The following is a 22,218-nucleotide window of genomic DNA, read 5'->3' as shown; positions in this document are numbered from 1 at the left end:
CCTCTCCCCTGAGCAGCACAAGCTTCATCAAGATTTTCAGACTGAAACTCCATTGGCTGGGAAAGTAATCTGGCTCCAGGGACCAAAATGACCAAACCTGGTGATAAGCACCCGTCTCTCCTCCCGGGTATTTCCTAAGGCCATTTCCCTGAGACTCTGTACAAAGCAGAAAAGAGATAACGGTTCAATGAGTATTGGCCACAGTAGCCAAATAACCACTGGTAGCATACAGGCTGGATATGCTATCCTTGCACCCAGTAAGAGTAGCCAGGATGAGGGAATGCCGGCCAAGTCCGGTTTAGTAAGTCTACCTCAGATCTACTCATTTCTCCCGCCCTGGAGTAGCTCACTGGACCTGACATATCTTGGCATATGAGACATTCCCTCACTGGTTCCTAACGTGGACGGAGAGCACCACAACAGAATGACCAGGACAATCTACTTAAGTCACCACCACCACTCCTGTAGCCCAAGCACCAAAACCAATACTGCTTTACAGGAAAATGGAGACCCAGGCCACGCTTCGGGCTCACAGAGGCACTGGTACCGTTGAATCCACCAGTGTAGAGCCTAAAGGACCCTGGAAGGTGATAGTGGGCTACCATGACCTCTCCGAAGCAGCAGCTCTGATGGCAGCCACTGTGCCCAGCGCTGTAGCTCAATGAGACATTAACCAAACTTCACGGCAACTCATCCAGTCGGTGTCTCCATCCCAACCAGAAAGGAGGACTGGGATCTCTCACTACATTATATCTCCAGCATAATACTCAGAGGTCCCAACTGTGCAGACACACTACAGACCACACTGCTCCACTATCTCTGTGGTATTGTTATTCAAGCTAGAAGCCTTAATAAAGACATTATGTACGACAGAGGATCAGAGAAAACCCCGCAAAAGTTCAAGAACCTACCACATCCCACAGTATTCACAAGTCCAGTTATCTAGGAGCTATCAGGACATCTTCTTCAGAGTAAAAGGCAAACTATTCTAGCATCCCCTTCCTACAATGAAGAAAGGACCACGACATCTGAAAGTTCTCCAAGGGTTCATAGGACAGCAAAACCCACACCCAAAAAGACTGCTCTGGCCATCACACAGTGGCACAAGAGGCTGCGGTATCAAGTGGGGCCCAAGAAAGATCCCTTAGCAAGTCTAGGTTAAGGACAGGCACCTCTGTCGCCATGACCCAACAATTCAGCAGATCCTGTGGCAAGGCTGGGAAAAGGTGCCAAGGGAATCCATGACAAATCACACTGACAAATCACAATGCTGGTGCCTGGGCCTGGGCCTGGTCACCTTTACTAAAGAATTACCTGCCTTGGGGTGTGGGGGGAGGGATGGAAAGGAAGGGATCTCACTACTATGGAAGGACTGGCTTTAGGACCCCAGACCAGCCCGTCGCCAGCAATTAAGCTGAGTGGCAGAGGCAGCCATCCACCCTAAAGGTGGCACGTACAGAATCGAGCACACAACAGGAACAAGGGGCAGACAGGCCAGCTGGCAGGTGGCCGAGACCCCTCCTGGCTCCAGCACTGCGGCAGCAGCATCCCTCCCTCCTCAGCTAATGCCTGAGGATATTACCATGAAGTGGAGGGAAAGCTCAGGCCTGGCTCACAAACAACAACTGACTGCACTATAGTCCTCCTCTGCGTGAGGGGACATCTCTCCAGTGAACGGTTCCTGGTACTTTGAGTGGAAAAAGAAGTAGCCACAAGAGTCCACAAGGAGAAAAGACCAAAACATCAAGCATGAGAAGGTCTTGGGAGAAATTTGTAACTGGGCAAGTGGAGGACGTATAGTGACTTCGTCATCAGCACGGTGCCATCAGAGGACAGCGTCTCTGGAAGAAGCACAGGAGCACCAGACCAATGATAGGGCAATCGTGTCTGTCCCACCCATCCCAGAACTGCCAGGGTGGCCACTTGAGTAACATGAGCATAGTGACGAGACGGCCGCTTCACACGACCGCAACGCCAACAGCACAGGCCCCACTTAACAAGACTAAAACACCAAGCTAACCTCATGCTAGTGACCGCTGGTACCATCCCTTGAGAACGATCTACCATCAATCACAAGCTGACTACCTAGCCCCCTTCTACCTGTACAAGAGCAAACAAGAAGAATACTGCCCACAGGTAGACAGCTGATGCACTGCCCACTTTGTCTCCCACCCAGGAAAAGCTACTACTTACTACCCAGCTATAGAGAATGAATGTAGTCAGCCTGCAGGCTGCAGCTGCTGGTCCACAGGGGGGCTCCTATGAGGCCATCCTCCGCTACAAAGCACCCTCTTCAAGTCATGTGCTTCCTGAGAAAGTCCTCTACAGAGCAGGGGGTGAGAAGGTATGAAGGCCATTCCAGCCACACAGAAGACAATTCTGTCAGGGCGGCCTTCTCAAGCCCGCAGAGCATGAACCACCCCCTCTACTCTGGCCCCCACTTCTTCTCAGATGAAGGTCCCTAACAAGAGGTCAGACCACCCTACCTGAGGCACAGGATCAGACGCCCACAGTTAAAACTTGTCAAAACTCCTTCCTATACTCCCTGACCTTCAACAGTAACTAAATCATGTAAATTACCAGGCAGTCTTATAGCTTTATGAGAGCCTCAAACAAGCTTTAAATAGAAATTAAGGACTTACAGTGGAATCCTAAGATGGTAATCATGGGATTGATGAAAATAACTTACAAACTGACAGGTAGTGAGGGGGAAAAAAAAAAATCACAAGAAACTAAAGGGAGAAGTTTCAAGTGACTACAGTAGGACCATGCTCGTCAGTCAAGCCTAGCATGTCTGAGAAGCCAGGGCTAGGGCATCCAGTCACTAGGAACTCACAGTTGATAGAGACAGACTGTGACCTGTACCACAGAGAAGATAAAGAGCTACACTAGGTCCAAAGCAGGGTGGGTCCCCAGAAGGAGAGAAAATGCACCTCACAGCTTCGTGGGGACACTTCCCTGGGGCAATGCATAACCACTGCCGACGAATACCAGAAACTAATACCACAAACTACCACAGTGCGTACAGTTTGAAGACACTTAGTGATGGCACATATAACACACGAGTCTTCCAAACGCTTTAGTTTCCTTGACAACACTCTGTAGTCTACTCAAAGGCCACATATTAAATATTCCTTCTCTATAACTGTCAGTATATATAGATATATAGATATATAATAGGGAACAGGAAAAGGGTATTTCAATGACCTTATCCCATTTAACAGAAAAAGAATAACAGTGGCACGTCTACTTCTGACTTCTTGGTGCTTCTATAGATCCTAACCAGGCCAGTTACCTCTTCTCCGGGATAAATGCTGTGGCGGATTCCTGTGCGTCTGGCTTTTGCACTGCATTTGCAAAGCGGTCCATCGTTCATCTGTCAGGAAGGGAATGCAGGTCAGTGTTACTGAGGGAAATCCACTCGTGGCAGGAGGACGCCTCAGACGCTCTGAAGAGGCTGTCTGATTAGAAGATTAAACGGATGTTCCAAAACCAAGAAAGCTGACAAATGTCTATAAAGTTCGATAAAAGGAAGCTATGACAGACAACCCAGGATTCTGAAGTCGTGTGTGCAGCCAAGCAGGAAACACTAGTGTCAGTCAGCACACTGTCTGTCCCATTGTCTCCTACCTCTCCGAAGGACTCTCTCCTCTCTTATTTCAGGAAAAAAAAAATGATGTGACACACAGAGACAGATGTATTTCATATTTAAAGGTATGAAGGCTTTGAATTAGTCTGCTCTGAAGATGACCTACAGATTGAATGTCTTAAAAACAGAAGTATGTATGAAGCTGAGGGGTCGGGGCAGTGTCCAGGAGAATATACACACACACACACACACACTTTTAACACACCCTCTTCCGCTGTCCACCTTGTTTCCGTCTACTCGGTAAGTAAACAGTAGGTGCCAAGCAGAGGGGAGAAATAGCAAGTGCCCGTAAACTCAAGTCACACTTCTTCTAGAAAGAAGAACAAATGATAAACTTAAGTTTTGAAAGAGAAAAAAAAAACTCCATCTAAATGGACATACCACTGGAGCTGCTGTGGTTGGTAGGCCAGGCCTAAAGAGAAGGAAACGAAGAACTGAGCCATACAGAAAAGCACAATAGGTATTCCACACAGCACCAGAGTTCGTGAGAAAAAGATGGCAGTGTGACACTTGTCATACTCAGGACACAGAACCCAGCAAACAGAATGGATCATGTGTGTCAAGACCAAACGGGAGCTGCATTCAAAATCTAAAAAGCCATCGCATCACTCGCCTCACAGGTGGGAGAACCTGAGTTCAGAACCCACGGACCAGCCAAGCGAGTTGGCATGATGGGAGGTAGAGACGGGCAGGTCCTAGAAGCTCAAAGACCAGTTAGCTTGGCCCAAGAGGCCAAGTTCCAGGCCAGGGAGAAACTCTACTGCCAATAAAGGCGGAAGGTCCCTGAGGACTAGACTAGAGCTTGTGTTCTAACTCACCTCCATGTACACACAAAGGCACATGTTTACGTGCAAGCATACCAGTTCTGGGAGTTCATCATGTATAAATGTCTTACAGATGAACAATTGTTTTTTTCATTCCCTAAATAATACGGTGTATCACCTACTGGCATGGTGTTAGATTGTATTAGGTATTATATGTAATCTAGAGATTGAAAGCATAAAAGAGGTGTGTGTCACTTACACTACGATTTATTCCTAAGACTCTACACCCGGGGATTTTTGGTATGTATGCAGATCCTAGAAGCAATCTCCCTAGACACCAAGGAATAACAGTATATTTTTACATTTTTTTAAGTACTAGGGATTTGTAATTCATTGTGTTCAATTAAAATATAAATGAAAATATCTCAATAAGACTCTGGCAAGAAATAGTACAGTGAAAAACTTAAATTCTTTTTAATCTTTTGGGAAATCTACAGCTCCAGGAGGTATAGCAGGAAAAGAACATTATTTTCTAAAAAATAGTGTTAGGATATTATCTGAAGTAACAGCTGGCAAATAAGAGGCTTAATAACTTTTCATCAAAACTCCTAACATACTCCTAGTGCTAGTCACAGCTTCCAGGGGAGCAGCCAGACAAACGGCCACGCTCTTGTCTCCACCAGCTTCCGTGCTCCCACATGGACCCCCTCACAAGGTTCAAGTATACTGAGGACAGGAAACCCAAGCACAACACACAGAATGGTGTAAAAACAACGAAGGCCTAGCGAGGCTGAACTTCCTGACTGACAACAACCACCAGTGAAAAAGACCGGGTATGGAGGAAGGGTTCTTTTCCGGCAGACAAAAATGTTTTAAAACTTGTAGTGCTAGTATACAATTCTGAAAAATATACGGAAAACAGCCGCAGATTATAAATTCCTGTGTAAATCCTGTCACACGACAAGTGACTCCTTCATCTGACTGGAAAGGAAAACGCTGTGTGGTAGCACCTGGTTAGAATCCCCCAGCACTCAAGAAGCTGGGTCACCGGTACAAGGTCAGCCTGGAGTAGCTATAAACACATGCTCTAAGGGGCTAGAGAGATGATGGCTCAGCGGTTAAGAGCCATGACTGCTCTTCTGGAGGTCCTGAGTTTAATTCCCAACAACCACAAGGTGGCTCACAACCATCTGTAATGGGATCTGATGCTCTCTTCTGGTGTCTGAAGACAACTACAGTGTATTCATAAAAAATAAATAAATAAGTCTTAAAAAAAAGAAAGAAAAAAAAACATGGTTTAAAATACACTGAAAACTTAATTCTAAGGCATCACAAAGTATATTTTTTTCAGTCATTTCGATTATTTAAATCCTTTTCAAAATAAAAAAACAAAACCAAAAACAACTGGGGCTGAAGAGAGGAGATGGCTCGTGGTTAAGGACCCTGGCTCCTCTCCCACAGGACCTAGGTCCAATTCCCAGAGCACACAGTGTGGCTCACAGCTGTATGTCACTCCAGTTGCAGAAGATCCAATGCCCTTTTCTGGCCACCATGAGCACAAGGCATACACGTGGTACACAGAGAGACCCATACACTTAAAACAAAATAATAGTAATAATAAGTGTGAAAAGCTTTTAAAATGACTGTTATCTAATAAGAATGAAAAGAAAATTCTAATTAATCCTGAATGGTATGAAGTTATTCCCAAACGGTAACTGGTAAATTACTGTACAGAGCAAGTCAGGACATGTCTTACTACATGTAACAAATCACATGCATAAAAGACACACTTTCCTATGGACTATGTATTTGTAAGATACTAATGTGTTCGGGAGGCAGAGGCAGGCGTATTTCTGAGTTCAAGGCCAGCCTGGTCTACAAAGTGAGTTCCAGGACAGCCAGGGCTACACAGAGAAACCCTGTCTGGAAAAAAAAAAGATACAGATGTGTTATAAAGATACCTTTTTTAAGAACCACACCCTGTGGTTCAAGCCTGTATGTAACCTAGCACTCAAGAGGCCAAAACAATAGAGTGAGATTCTGTCTCAACAACAAAGAATACCTATTACATTGCTTTTATCGGATGTTACTTCAAATAACAAAATAATCAGAAAATTTTAAATGTTCCAGCTGCTATGTCATTCATTAGTTTACATGCTGAACCAAGAAGAGAATTCATAAAAACTCACAACTGTTACCAACTAAAACAACTGATATTGTATTGTTCACTACTTAGCAGCAAGCACCCCCTCCCACCAGGCTCTTTCCTCCTCCTGCCTTTCTGCGCCCTCCTCCTCTGTCTGAACAGCATGGCTTTGCTGCTCTGAACAAGGTCACAGGCGCTGTCGGTGTGACTCAGGAACAGCTGTTCCAGGCTCACACCCTGCAGCTGAACTCTGCAGCAGAAGGGGAACGGCTCTGAGAAACGACTCACAGCCCTGGGAGTAAGGTTCCATTTCAATGCCAGCCAGCATGCACCTTCTCAGCCCTGCGTCGTAAATGTGATGTGTGGGCTTGCAACTCTCATAGCAAAAGCATAAAAACCCCGCACCTGGCCTGGGTCGTTGTACCAGAGTTCATCATGAAGCCGGTCAGGGTGAGCCTTTTTGCGTTTAATCTCTGCAATGACATCGAACACCTCCGAGTCCGAGCTGCTCGAACAGGTGCTGTCGTCGTCAGTCTCACATTCAGACTCACTGGAACTCTCTGGTGGACGGTGGGAGAGAACACAGAAGGAGTTCATGGACGTAACAAAACGGCTCTGCAGAGACTTTCAGATGCCCTAAACTTCCAGTAATACTTTGAGGGGTTACTCAACTCCAAACACTGCTAAGCAATGCCATGAAAAACATACATTTCAGAGTGCTAAGTCATAACGTAGCTGGAAAAATATATAGATTTTGTAAAGAAAATGAGTATGGCAAGTATCAAAAATAACAAGGTAAGTGATTTCACACTGTAAAAATGGAATTGACTCAATAACGAGCTAGTCCTCTATGAGCCAGAAAGGAGAGTGGCAATTTCACAGAACAGACACTTGCAACTGAGCCACTGGACAGAAGAGGAGGCTAACAGAAGGCTGGGAGAGAATGGGGAGGGGCCATGTAGTCCAGGCCTGGACACAGGCCTGGGACAGACTCTGAGGGGGTAGAAACACCCATAGTATAACCCTTCCCTCGTAATTGTAACCCCGGTACTCAAGGGGACGCAGGGGGATCAAGAGTTCAAGGCCATCCTCAACTACATAATGAATTTAAAGCCAGGGGAAATTAAACGAGACTCCATCTCAAAAAACAAACAAAAAACAAAACAAAAACAAACAAAACAAAACAACAACAAAACCAGAAAAAGACAGAGTTCCTGAAATCAACTGCATGAAGACAGACAATTACGATGTGTGAAATAAGTGACAAGAGACAAACACAACATGATTCCGCTTAGGTGAAGTACTTGAAGCCATCAGATGCAGAGACAGAAAATAATGAAGGTTAGGAGTGGGAGACTTTCTGCATTTTTGCTTACTGGAAGCATTTCAATTTTACAGGGTGAAGAGTTCTGCAAACTGGTTGCTGGCAATACACCGGTACTAATAACAAACTAGATGTTTCCAATGGTTACAATGGCACACTTTGTGTTGTGCTTCATTACAACTTGGAAAAAAAACAAAACACAGAAAGTAGCAGCATAATAACAAAATCCAGTACCATGAAATTTATCTCAGATAGACAATACTGTCAGTCACATTTTACAATGGGAAAACGGAGACAGGGACAGTCACTTAACAGGTAAGGAGAACAAGGAGGAGTCCTTAACCACTACTGCACAGTATGCGACAAAATGAATCTGGGCAAGGGAGGGCTAGACAGAAGTGGTGGCATATGGAAAGTCTCACTGTGACCACTCCCCCACCTTTTGGCCGAGATCAAGTGTAATGACACCTCAGCATGGCATTATGCTAGGGGCTGAGGACACAAGTGGCAAAAAGCATTCCTATCCGCACAGATACCATCAGCACCTTGTACCTGCAACTCTCTGAAGGATGAAGCAAGAGATCAGCCATGAGTTCAAGTCTGGCCTGGGTGAGACATTACTCTCAGGCTAACTAGACTGCAGAATGAAAGCCTGTCTCAAAAAAACCCGAGTGGGTCAGGGGGAGACTCTCACCGTCTGATTCAAACACCAGAACTGACACTTAAAAACACAGACTCTGAAGGGGAAATAAGCTATGCCAGCAGGTCAGCCTTCACACCAGAGTGATGCTTCCTCATCAAACAAGGAGTACCCAGCAAGGGAAGTGCCACCTGCCCATTTTCAAGAACTGAAGGCACAAGCCCCTGCTTTTAGAGGGATGCAGGAATACAATGCTTTCTGATTCTGAGGCTAGACAACTCTGCAAGAGACAGACAGGTTAGCCTGCCTTATAAAATAAGATCTCCTGCATTCTGGAAAGTAGCCGAGTAAGGAAGACCACTGTTGGGAGTCTCCAGGCTCTTTCCCCGAAGGCTGGGATGAAGCAGAGCTAACAGCGGCCTCGAGCTCTCCCACTCACCTAAATCTTCATCCAGCTTTGTCTTCGGAGGCTCCCACGGAGGCCGGGCAGCTTTGGCCTTCTCTTGCCTATTCCCCAATTCTTCCTCAAATTTGTCATACAAATCACGGAGCCTGCTTGTCCCTACGACAGTCGAGTCTCCCTTTGCAAAGTAAAGGATCAGGGTGAGAAGCCATATTCACGATCATCAAGAAAATCCCTTAACTACAAGATGCCATTTTAAGTCTCCAATGCAGTCAGTGTTTGAAAAGGAAAACACCACACACCAGCAGCGAGCTTCGGAAGCAAACACACACTGTATGCCTAGCTCACTGAGCAGTGTGGGAACTGTTTGTATATGCCCATTACATGTGACATTAAAAAATACCGTGACCCTTGGAGCAAAAAGAAAATCTCCCTTCCTCTCTCCCCAACAAGCACACCCAAGAAGCATGGGGCTTCTACACCAGGGTCTTAGAGGAGCCCTCGGCCGCTGCCCAGTCTGCTTCTACAGTGAAAATCAGTTTGAATGGCCAGACTGGTTGACCTAATGACCGCAAAATGTAAAAAGCAGACCTCTCATACTTTTTTTTTTTTTTTGGTTTTTCGAGACAGGGTTTCTCTGTGTAGCCCTGGCTGTCCTGGAACTCACTTTGTAGACCAGGCTGACCTCAAACTCAGAAATCTGCCTGCCTCTGCCTCCCAAGTGCTGGGATTAAAGGCATGTGCCATCACACCCGGCCAGACCTCTCATACTTAAAAATAAAACTAAGGCAAATCGTGAGTCACCTGTCACCCTGACGAGGAATCCCTCCCCATCCCCTTGACAGCCCTGCCATCCTTCCCACCTCCTCTGTGCACCGTGTGTGCCTGGTACCTCGGAAGCCAGGAGAGATGTCAGACTCACAGATGATTGTGACCTGCCATCTAAGCCATCTCTCCAGCCCGATGCTCTTGCATCTGTAAGTGTATCATTAGAAGGGAAGCTGACAAGACACCGGCAGACTAGCACTTGGCTTAGAATCTTCTTGTCTCTGGCAGAGAAGGTAGTAAGAATGTCAGGGCTGTCACAGAAGTTTCGGGAATGAGGGAAACTACAAATGGCTACCGATAGTGAGGAACCCACAGGAGACATTGGGCAATCAAACAAGAACCTCTGCTCAATAGCTACAAAAGACAAAACTGCCAGCAACATAATGAGAAAAGATTTTCTCTAGAGCGCCAGAAAGGAACGTATTGCCCTTCTGACACCTTGATTTAGGCAATACAAGCCAAGCTGAACTTCTGACCCTTGGAGCTGTAAAATGATAAACACTTGTTTTTAAAGCCACACAGCTTATAAAGCTTTGTCATGGCCGCAGAGAAAAACAAACTCCGTGAGCATGAGTGACACAGCTCTGGAAGAGACGGCAGCGGACCTTGGAAAAGGTCCATGCTCTCTTGTGTCCTGTATGCAGACAGAGGTAAGAACACAACGCCTGCACAGGGCCATTCGGGAACTGTGGCAGATTCTCCAGACAACACTGGATGCTGTCCCCAGCCACTCAGCAAATGCTGGCCATAGAAGGATAACCTCTAGTTCCACTTTATCAAGTGTCATACCACTATCATGGATTCCTCAAGCCTCTCTTCTTTCCAAAGACAAGGAAACCTTTCAAGCTCTACACAGGTAAGAGTCACAACAGAAGCAACTGACAGCCCAAGAGCAATACGTACTCAGTAGAAGCTGTACTGCAGGGGCAGTGAGATGGCGTAGCAGGGAATTGCTGCTAAGCCTGACAACCCGAGTTCAGCCCCCATAACCTTCTTGGTGGGAGGACAAAACCAGCTCCCACGGCTGTCCCATGATCACACACACCACCACACACATATACAATAAAAATAAATGTTTGCAAATATATATATATATATATTTCAAATTGAGGGTTTTACTCTTTTCCCAAATTACCAGCTGCTGTGTGACCGCCTCGTGAGAGGCTGCTCTCAGGTATGTACGCCATTATGAAGAGACACACCCTACACTGTCTCATACTATGCTGCCAGGATTTCTTGGGCGCATGTTTCAGAGACTTTACCAGAGCTGCTCAAGACTTATAAGACATAGTATACATAAGATGATTTTTGTCCAGCGGCAGAGTAGAGCCCGCGGGATCTGAGCACACTGGGTGCAGAGCAGGGTTAACTATGACATCTTGCTGGGTATATTAAGTATAACCTGAACTAAAGACATCTTCAACTTACAACAGTGTTGCTAAATGCAGCCCTGCTCTAAGGCAAGGAGCATCTTTATATTTACAAAATCTCCAAGAGCAAAACCCCATCTTACCTAACCTAATGCCACACTAAATGTCACATGGCCGATTTCCTGAGCCCCAAACCTGTAAGGCCGTTGTTCCACTCAATCATTCAATTAATGACCCTTTTTCTCTATCTTCCTTGTATCAAGTATGAGAATATGAGGGTTTTTTGTTTTTTTGTTGTTGTTGTTTTGTTTTTGGTTTTTCGAGACAGGGTTTCTCTGTGTAGCCCTGGCTGTCCTGGAAATCCCTCTGTAGACCAGGCTGGCCTCGAACTCAGAAATCTGCCTGCCTCTGCCTCCCGAGTGCTGGGATTAACGGCGTGCACCACCACTGCCCAGCATGAACCTAATTTATAATTAATTGGGTTGGCATAATTTTTACAGGAAAGAGGATGATATACTTTATTATTATGTAGTAAACCCAAAAAAAAAGAACTAGAGGCAGGGTGAAATATAAAAATTTCAAATGTAAAGATGAAACCCAAATCTTTACCTCCCATTTGGGGATACACACACAGAAACGCACACACAGGACACTGCAGGGCTATCAGGGGGATGGGGCGGGATTGATGGACAGCAGGTGCTTCCTCGTCAGGGTGACAGGTGACTCACAGTTTGCCTTAGTTTTATTTTTAAGTATGAGAGATATAGGTTAAAGGTCACAAAACTACTAGTATTGAGACCATTGGCATCAAAGGATGCAGAATGCTTCTTTAAGCAACTATATACTCTTGACCTTGGTGTTTTTAAAACACCTTTTCTCTGCAACAGTGATTCTCAACTTGGGTTGATTTCCCTGAGGGAATGTTGCAATTTGGATGAGAACTTTCCCCCAGAGGCTCCTGTATAAACACTTGGTCCCCACGTGGTGGCGCTGCTTGGTGAGGTACAGACTAGCTAGAGGAAGACTGTCTCTGGAGGACGGGTCCTGAGGGTTTATAGCCTCACCCTGCCTCCAGTTCTTTGTCTTTGGGTTTCCTACATGCCACTGCGATGTGATCTCTTTCCCCACCTTGTCTGGTCTCAGAAGACAAGCAGGTAGTGGCCTGGTTAGTACTCTGATGTCGTCCTCGGCTTCTTGCTCTCGCCAGCTCCCACCATGCCCACCCCAGCCACTGTGGACTCTAACCACAAGCCAAAATAACTTCCCCCTTACGTTTTTTTCTGATCATGGTATTTTATCACAGCAACAGAAAAATGTTAAACAGAGGCCTGTGTCTGAAGCGTTTAGGTCCTCACCACTGGGGAAGGATGCTATTAGCATCAGATGCATAGGGTCTACGGATGCTGCCCAATATCCTGCAATGCACAGGCAACGACCACCAAGAGTTATCTGGCCTAAACGCCACATTGCTGCGGTGGAGAAAGCGCGGTCCGCAGAGCCTCTGCTTCAGACGTACCACCTGATCCATTGGGTCACTGGAGTAATAGCTTTCCGAATGTGTACAGCGAATCCACACAGGCTTAAGGAGCTCTTCCTCCTCCTCCTCCGTCTTCTCTGGAGGCACCTCCTCTGCCTCTTTCTCTTTGATGGACGTGTAGTTCTTCTCTTTGCCAGAGCCCTGGCTGTCGCTCCATCTGTCTTTTTCCTCCTCCCAACGAGCTCTCTTCTTCTCCCTGCTTGGAGAACGACTTCAAAAGGATGGGGGAAAGTTAGTTATTTCACCAAACCAGTGATTCCCAAATGCCAGTCTGCTAGCATCAGGATCACCTGGTTTATTTGTACAAAACTACAAGCTCCCCGGCCCTACCAGATTTACTTACTGATTCACATTCTCCGGGGGCGGGGCCCAAGACTCTGTAGTTTTAATCATCTCCCCAGGCAACTCTGGTGTGCACCCAGCGGGCTCAGGAGCAACTGGTAAAGCGTAACTCCTAGGAGAAAAAGAAACTCAGAACATAGCTGCACATCTCTACTTACGGACAATTTCATCCACGAAAACCATAGTTTTGAATCTTTCACATACTGCTTTGCCAAAATAAAATGTGTTTAAAGCTTCCCAAAGCCTAGCCTGCACTTGGCCATGGATTTAGCCGACAGTCTGACAACAACCCGAGGGAAGCCACAGTAACACTCCCAACCCTGCTCTGGAAAAAGATTTAAGGATTACACTGAGTCACTCCAAACTGGGGATAACTATGGTCCTCAAAATACTAATGTCAACTTAGTTAATAAAGACGATAAGAAATCTACTATTCTTGAATTCCTGGGGCTTAAAATACATAGATTAATCCTATGAATGGACTTAGAGGAAAAAAATCTATAGGGTAATTTCTAACTTAAGCCTATTAAATTTAAATAGAACCTACAATCCTTCAAAAAAGACAGCTAGTGAGAATCATCGCCACATTATTAAGTCAGTGTTTGCCCCATTGTCCACTGATAAAATTACTACTCCCAATAAAGTTTGCCTCTAGAGTTAAGTGAAAAATTATTTTGAGGCAGACATGGTGGCCTGTGGTCTAAATAAAAATGATCCCATTGAATCATATGGAGTGGTATTACTGGAGGCATGGCCTTGTTGGAGGAAGTGTGTCCCTTGGGTAACACTTTGATGTTTCAGAAGGGCAAGCCAGGTCTGATGGCTCACCCTCTCTTCCTGCTGCCTGCATGCTGCCATGCTTTCTACCAGCCTAACTGACAATGGACTGAACCTCTGAGCTGTGAGTCAGCTCCAGTTAAATGTTGTCCTTTATAAGAGTTGCCATGGTCATAGTGTCTCTTCACAGCAAGGAAACCCTAACTAAGACACGGTTCCTGCCTGCAGTGTCAGCACTTGGGAGGACAAGGTAGGAAGACTGTTTCTAAACCTCCGTGTCAGCCTGGAACAAATCTGAGACCCTGCCTCATAAACTTCTATAAATTCTAGACACATGTATTACAACATGTATTAGCTTTGTTACCACAAATCAAAAAGCTCTACTCAAAAGGAAATGTGTGGCGCCAGTTAGATGGCTCCGGAAGTAACGGTGCTTCCTGCCCAGGCCGACAGGTGTGAGCCCCAGATCCAACGTGGGCAAAGGAGAGAACTGCCTTCCAAAGGCTGTCTTCTCGATCCTACGTACACACCGTGGTATACTCACGGACATATGTAAGCACGCCCTCCCATACATACATACACACACACACACACACACACACACACACACACCAAGTGTGTTCTCTGTAGAAAAACAAAACATAGGCAGGCAGATATCTAAGTTCAAAGCCAGCCAGGGCTACACAGAGAAACTCTGTCACGGGAAAAAAAAGAAAGGAAAAAAAAAAAGGAAACACAGTCTGGGTGCACTGGTGCAAGCCTCTGATCGCAGCCCTGGGGGGGCAGAGGGGGAGACTGCTGCAAGCAGTCAGACCCCAGCTCAATAGCAGAAAAGAAAAAGAAAAAGCAAAGAAAGCATAAACGTATTAACAAATGTTATCTAAAATACCACTTACTAATAACAATTCCATTTTGAGTATTGTTAATATTCTTAATCAAGTTTATTTTTAATCTTTTTATATTAATTATATTATCAATTAATTAATTGTAGTGTAGGCTAGCCTCAAACTTACTATGTTTTATAAGATGCGAGGAAAGCTTTGAACTCCTGATCCTCCTGCTTCCACCTCAAAAGTGCCAGGATTAGAGGGTGAACGGCCACTGGTGTGTGCTCTCCTCTCACATGTGTACACCATAACATAACTTAACAGATCTAGTTGTGGGTTGGTTAACACTTCCCCTGCTGCGAATACATTTGTCAGATCAATTACCAAAGTGTGCGTGTGTTCCCTCTCTATACACCTAGAACAGTTTAAACTACCCTCAAAAACACACACAAGTTCCCATTTCCACACATCACATCAAAATAGTGTTTTAAACATCTTTGCCATAAGTCAGAATTATTTTATTAAACTTTATCTGATGGTTGCATTCATACATATAATGCATTCTGACTATCCTATCCACCCCTCCCTTCTAAAGCGGTAGAGTGCTCCGTGAATTTACATGTCATTTTTGCCCATGGACCATCATCTCTGTATCCCTCGAGTCCTCTGGTGAGCACACAAGTGCTACACCGATACCGTGACTACAGTGTGTGTCTTCCTTGGTGAACACTGGTCACCATGTCACTGCCCCAATAGAGCTAACCTTCTTATCTCTTGCTTCATGTCCCCCTACTCACAGTAAGGGACACCAGAGCTCAGGGCTGCAACTGCTATCTCTTCCCTGCTCCAACAGTTCTCGAGTCCTGAAGATGGAGTATCTCACTCATCTACCCTCATTACTACTGCCGCCACCGCGATGGCTGCCATGATCTAGGCCATAGGATCACTTCTGCCGCAGACCAACACAGAAGCCTTCACAGCCGGCTTCCTGGCCTCCAGGACGGACCATTGGAGCATTTCTCTACAGTAAGTCCTGAGCACACGCTCTTCCCACTTCCCCTGTGAACTCCTTCCCTACCCGCTCCTTCAGGCCTCGGCACGACCTCCCTAAGTCTGTTCCACACCACCTTTCACTGCTGGGTTCGCGGAAGATCATGGGATGGTCCTCTCAAAAGCCCTGGACGTTTACTCCCCCGATTAAGACGTAAGTATCACACTCAGGACAGCACAATGCCCAGGGGACACAGTGATGCTGTTTGTAATTTGCTGGTAGGAAACAATAATAAGCACTGGGCACTCCTTCTCTTTGTTCTTATTTCTATGGGAAAAACCTCTGGGTTTCAACACTAAGCATGGCTCTCTTGAGACAGTATAAATCGTTTCCATTGAGAAAGACTATTTTTTTTCCTAAGTGACCATTCTTTCATAATGGTTTTACTCATAAGTAAATGCTGGTTTTACTTTGAATATTTAATAGGAAAATACTGACAATATAAACAAACGGATTTTTAACATAAAAATTCATAATACTAGCCTATCTACAGGTGTATTCTTGGAAAAAAAAATCTATTTACTAAAAACTTGCTAGTATTTGCTCTAACTGGTGTTTCTATTCCTGAGACTGCCTTGTAGCTTTCTTTTTCTTGGTTGGGTTTTGCTGTCTGGATCATTTCTGCAGAGTCACCAGCTCAACTTCCCTCTTCAAGTGTTCTAGAACACTTTAAAGCCTTTTTTGTACCAAAAAAAAAAAAAAAAAAAAAATCAGCTTTTTCCATGATTTTTACCTTAGTAGTTTTCTGTTACTTGTGTGAAATTTATAAATCTGTTTTCCTAAAACTCAACCCATTACACTCAAATATTTAAGTTTAAAATAAAATTTGTCCTCACTTCATTTTGTAATTTTTTGGAAACTTATTTCTTTTTATGTGTATGTGTGTTTTGCCTGCATGTATGTCTATACACCAGATGTTCCCAATGCCATAGAGGCCAGAAGGCTGTATTAGTTGCCCCGCAACTGGAGTTAACAGATGGCAGTTAGCAGCCTTGCAGGCACCAGGAATGGAACCCAGGTCCTCTGGAAGAACAGCCAGTGCCCCTAACCACTAAGCCATCTCTCCAGCTCTCACTTCATAGTTTACTTTTCCTACATCCCTATGGTGTTCTACATCACACCTGGCATTTGCCCCTATTAGGTACTGGCTCTTCCAAAGAACCAAGCTTTGCACTTATTTACAAATTTAGTTATACTGCTATAGCAGGTTCAATTTCCTTAACTTACTTTATACTTAAATTTCAGGGGGAGGGGTTGTTTTTTTTGTTGTTGTTGATGGTGTTTGTTTTTTAAATGTTGAGTCAGAGTCTTACCCTGCAGCCCAGGCTAGTCTGAAACTCGGCATTATAGCCCAGGCTTGCCTCTAACTCACAGTGGTCCTCTTGTGACAGCCTCCCAAATGCTGGGCCTCCGGGTGTGAGCCCCCACTTAGCTCCCTAATTCAGACCCCCTGCTTCTTAGTTACTTCCCAGCTTGAAAGTCAAGTGCTCACATCCTTCTATTTAGTCACCATTCATCTGGTGCTTGCTTTAGGACTGGCTCTAAGTGTTTAATGTGCATTATCTCAGCGACCTTCACCAGACATGTTACTCTCATTTTACATAATAAGAACTCCAGCTTAGAGAGGCTGCACAACTTTAGCTCGTAACAAAGCCCCGAGAGGCAATAATCAGCCTGCGCTGTGTCAAACTCCAGGACGACCCCTAAGCTCCATGATCTAAGGCCACAGAGCTCCTTTAGACACAGAAATGACGCTTTAAATGCAGCAATGACAATCGTGGTGTCAGAAGGCTGAAAGGGTGTAACTGGGCACTTGCCTCTTGTCCCTCAAACAAGCAAACTTCAGAGCAGAATTATGAATGAATTTCAAGCTTTATCTAGACTTCTATGCTTTAGACTTGAAAGTTCATAGCTTTAGAGCACTATGGGTACATACACTCACGGAGACAAAGTTACAGACAGACAGACACACTTTCTGCCTGGAGGACACTTACCGAGACTGTCCTCCAACGCCATCAGTGTTGGCACTGTACTTTCACACCTCCCAGGCCACCCTGGCCAGAGCTGTCATGAGGACCTGGCAAAGCTGGACAAGCCCAGAAACTCACATTTTAAGAGGTAACGCTACAATCGCTTACCTTCCAGATCTCTTATACTCTTTCTTGTAGGACCTTTCTAGAGACGGTGATCTGCGGGCCTCCCGGTGCCTGTGTCTCTCTCGATCCCGCTCTCTGAAAGGAAATAACACACAGCTGTTTTCAGTGGAGAGGCTCAAAGTCACCATGTCTTCACTGAACCTTCCTCTGAAGAAATGGCCACATCTAAAAACGTCTTAGGGACTACTCCTACTTATTGCTCCTCAGTTACTGACGGACAGGCACAGCCTCCCCTTCGGCAGTTAGATGGCGTCCCCAGTGCTCAAGTCTCTCATAATCTCCTCAAGAACCTCGAATCAGCTAACCTACAGCAAGAGAACGCCCATAGCAGAAAACTGTTTACTTAACAAACCAATGGGGTCTAAGGTTTTACAGCAAAGATTAGAACAAGCAGTCTGATACGAGCGCCCTAGGCCTTGGCTGCAGCTGCCGGCGCTCAGTGACCCGCCAGACTGGGACTTCAGCACGTGGGTGCTATTTTCCTCTAGAATAGCACCCCAAATAGACAGATTTACCTCAAGTGAGATGAGAGACAAGAAAGCTTTCAGTATAAACCTATAATATAGTAACAGCTTGAGTCTCTGACAGACGCAATAATGACCTAGAATAAAATCACCGTCCAATGTCTGCATTGGACCCACCCATCTGAGAGAAGAAGTCACCACCCAACTGAAGAAGATAGCTGACCATCCGTTATTTGCAGTTTTCAAGTTTAGAATATTTACCAACCTTACAAAGCTGGGTATCCCCTAATTTGAAAATCTGAAATACTTCAAATTCCAAAACTTTCTGAGCAAGATGTAAAATACTGATTTTTCAAACGAGGGGTCAACAAGAATAATAAACCTAAAATATCTGAACTCAAAAATAGCACCTACCCCCCATTCTGATATCCAAGAAATGGCCAAACAGTAAAATCAAATCAGCCCAATTCAGCAGCTACTTAGCAACTCTGACACAAAATATGTTTCACTTAACGATTACCCCATCTTAAGGAAAATTACTTCAAATAATACCATTCTGGGATATACAATCCTCAGGTGAATACCATCAAAGCAAAACACCCAGAGGTGGGAACATGTTCTCCATCTGAACCACTTCTAAAACCATAGTTTACACTGAGAGCAGCCGAGACTACAGAGTGAGGAAGAGGTGATGCAGATCAAAGCCATGAAAGGGCAGCTGCTTCTACTTCCAAAGTTAGGAACCGAACCGGAGAGCATTCTGGGTATCTTTAACATCTAGCCAACAAATTTACATCTAGGAATAATCTGTCATTCAATTGCTCCCTGTGAGTGGGCAGGGATTCAAAAGACCAATCTGGATATAAATCACATTTACTGAATAAAAATGGATGATAAATCTACTTAAACTAAGCAAGTGCGTGCATGTGCATGTGTGCGTGTGAAATTTGTATGCAAGTTTCCCTAAGATCCTCCTTTCTTACAAACGCTAAGCTATTCCTTAGGCGTCTATGCTGTACAGCTGTGACAGGTACACCTTTGGCGTGAGCAGAGTAGCCTGGGAGCTACTGTGCATGGTAGCACTGCTTAGCTAGGCAAAGCCAACGGTGTGATGCTCTGCCGCCCTGCAGAACGGCATGCTAGCACCTGATACCTAAGCTGATACCTAAGCTCCTTTCCCCACTCCTTAGAACAATCTGCACCTTTCATAGTAACAAGCACATATTACTCTTTCTACAAAGTTTGCCTTGGAACAATCTTGCAGGTGCTCTTTAACTATATTTGGGGCACAAGCAGGCAAGCATGTGAGTGTTCCGCTGTCTCTGCTCTGACTATGGATGTTGCAAGCCCCTGCCTTGTTTTCCCAGTGACGGGCTATAACCTGGGGCCGGAGGCTGAAATAAACCCTTCTCCCCTAAACTGTGTCTGTAAGCATCTTTTATCACAGCAGATGTGAATTTGGGACAGACTGCCTCCTTTAAAGATTTTCTTTTTTTTTTTTTTTTATTATTTAGAAAAATTTGGTACTGAAAAAAAAAAAAAAAACATGAATCTACAACTAAGGAGTATTTTTCCAATACAACTTTCCTCCATGAGAACATTTCAGCGCAGGAAACCAGGCCAAAGCTATCTGGGAACTATAACCTGAATTTAAGTAGTCTTGCTTCTCTCTAAAGGCAACAGTGTTAAAAGGCCCCCTGAGCAGCTCAGCGTCTGGGTTGGCAGTAGTGCACGCACACCACCAGTTTGTAAAGATCACAGTATTGAACCTGAAGGTGACCATGACAAGCAAACTTAAAGCCCTGGTGATTTAAAACAATAGGAAAGCTTTCATGCCGTGGGATCATCAATAAAACACAACCGTGTCATGGACAGGAAGCCGCACTGGTCCACACAGGTCACTTTGGAATGCTTCCCTAAACCATTCTGTTTTCTTTACAACCAACTTACTTGTCAGTCTTCCTTATAAAAAGCCTAAACTGTGCTTTTTTTTTTTTAATTAAAAATCAAAGTGCATACCAGGCAGTGGTATGGCACGCCTTCAATCCCAGCAGTAGGAAGGCAGAGGTAGAAGAATCAAAGCCAGTCTGGTCAACAGAGTGAGTTCCAGGATAGCATGGGCTACACAGAGAAACCCTGCCTCAAAAGAAAACGGGGTGGGGATGGGGGGTTGTGCACAAGTTTTTGTTGCCCAGCAGACAGCTTTATTAAGGAACTTGGCATGGGCTCACCTGCTCCTTTCATAGCTGCGGTGGCGAGGCGGTGGCGTTCTCCCCCGATCATAGTCTGAGCGGTAGCGGCTCTCAGGTCTTCTCCTTTCAGGGCTGCGGCCGCGCTCCCTGCGCTCCAGGGACCGATGCCTCTCGCCTCGCCCGTGACTGTGATCTCGGTGCCTGTGGTCGTCGTAGTGCTTGAGCCTTTCTGGGGACCGCCTCTCATTCTGAGCCTTTGGGAGTGAGTATGGTGGGAGGTGTCGAAAATGAGGAGTGCTGCTGCTGTTAGCACTGGGTGGGAAAGAGCTGGAGTTGTTCTGGTAACTGTTGAAGCCGGGCGGTGGGAAGCTGTGCGAGTACCCAGGGGGGTACTGGTAATTAACCTGCTGCGGCATGACGGGCGGGGGCGGAGGGTGGGGCATGGAAGGAGGGGGCACCATGAAGGGGAAAGTGCCTTGTCCGGGAGGTGCTCCGGAGGCAGGCGGGTTATTGGGACAAGGCATCGGAGGGGGCATGGGTGGAAAACAGGGAGGCACCGGGAAAGGGTGTCTCATCTGGTGGTTGGGGTAAGGCGGCCTCACTGGGCAGGGAGGGAGAGGCCCTTGGGCAGACGGCGCCGCTGGGGGAGGGTAAGGGACAAAGTCTGGCCGTGGGGGCATAAAGCTGGGGGCCTGAGAGTTCGAGTAGGAGGAAGAGGGGGCGCTCGGAGGCTCATATTGATACTGCGCAGGCGGCTGCTGGGGATGAAGAAGTCGCAGGTTTTGGGGTCTGAAAGCTGGTGCTGAAGGTCTGGCTCCGTGTCCTCCTCGGCCCCGGGGACACCCTCGTCCTGGGTGGTACGACATTCTATGACTTTTTAGAGAAGAGAAAAGGAGAAATCAAAACATGGGCCTCACCAAGACCCTCAGTGTGGAGGGAAGTGATTCCTGCAAGCTGTCTCACACACACACACACACACACACACACACACACACACACACACCTCGCGCGCTCGCGATCTCTCTCTTTCGCACAGCATGCACACACACACACACACATACACCCCTCGCGATCTCTCTTGCACACACCCGTGCGCACGCGGGCGCGCGCGAGCACACTCACACACGCACACGTGCACGCATGCGCAAAACACACATGCGCATGCGCACACATACACTTAATACACGTACATACGCTTCCCCCCCCCCCTCACGCAGGTGCACGCACATACGCACACACGTAGGTACAAGCATAGATTCATGCGCATGCTCACGGACTATAAACGTAAATTTTAAAGTAAAATTTTAAAAACCTCATGAGAACCCAAGTTCGGGCCCCGGAGCACAACACTAATCAAAAAGCCAAACACGGCGGATGTGCTTGCAATCCCAGAGCTGGGAGGGCAGAGGCAGGAGGATTCCTGAGGCTCACTGTCCAGTCATACAGTGAGATCCTGTCTCAAAAATAAGGTGGGTAGTGCCTGAGGAGAAAATTACACAGGCACACACACATCACTATGTACACACTATGCAAACAGGTTTCTTAAATACCTAACTACCCGTACACAATTAATCAGTACCACCAAAATATTCAACCCATATAAAAGAATTTTTTTTCCTAAAATCTTTATAGCCAGCTGTTTCCCGTCTCTTCCACACAGCCCACCACTACAGCCAATCCCTGGACCCTTCTCCTCTCCATTTCCTACCCTTGCCCACATGTCCCTCTAATCTTGCCCAGTGTCTTAA

The 22,218-nt window shown here is 45.9% G+C and overlaps 1 protein-coding gene across 4 annotated transcripts in view; it reads right to left on the bottom strand.

The window, feature by feature from the left end:
- Nucleotides 1–22,218, bottom strand: part of Drosha (drosha, ribonuclease type III) — a 110,488-nt gene that overhangs the window by 80,120 nt on the left and 8,150 nt on the right. For all 4 annotated transcript variants that reach the window (XR_383823.2, XM_006520021.3, NM_001130149.1 and 1 more), the window contains 7 exons: nt 20,510–21,343; nt 17,797–17,889; nt 13,005–13,115; nt 12,641–12,872; nt 8,963–9,104; nt 6,965–7,119; nt 3,296–3,376 (listed from right to left, as the gene is read on the bottom strand). Coding sequence is in view for 3 of the 4 variants with exons in the window: in XM_006520021.3 (XP_006520084.1) it covers nt 3,296–3,376; nt 6,965–7,119; nt 8,963–9,104; nt 12,641–12,872; nt 13,005–13,115; nt 17,797–17,889; nt 20,510–21,343 (1,648 nt within the window). In the remaining variant the exon portion in view is untranslated. The remainder of the gene's footprint in view (nt 1–3,295; nt 3,377–6,964; nt 7,120–8,962; nt 9,105–12,640; nt 12,873–13,004; nt 13,116–17,796; nt 17,890–20,509; nt 21,344–22,218) is intronic.

The sequence above is a fragment of the Mus musculus genome, chromosome 15, assembly GCF_000001635.26.
Source record: "Mus musculus strain C57BL/6J chromosome 15, GRCm38.p6 C57BL/6J".
NCBI lineage: Eukaryota > Metazoa > Chordata > Mammalia > Rodentia > Muridae > Mus > Mus musculus.
The sequence above is the reverse complement of the archived record's forward strand: the minus strand, read 5'-3'. Positions and strand labels throughout refer to the sequence as shown.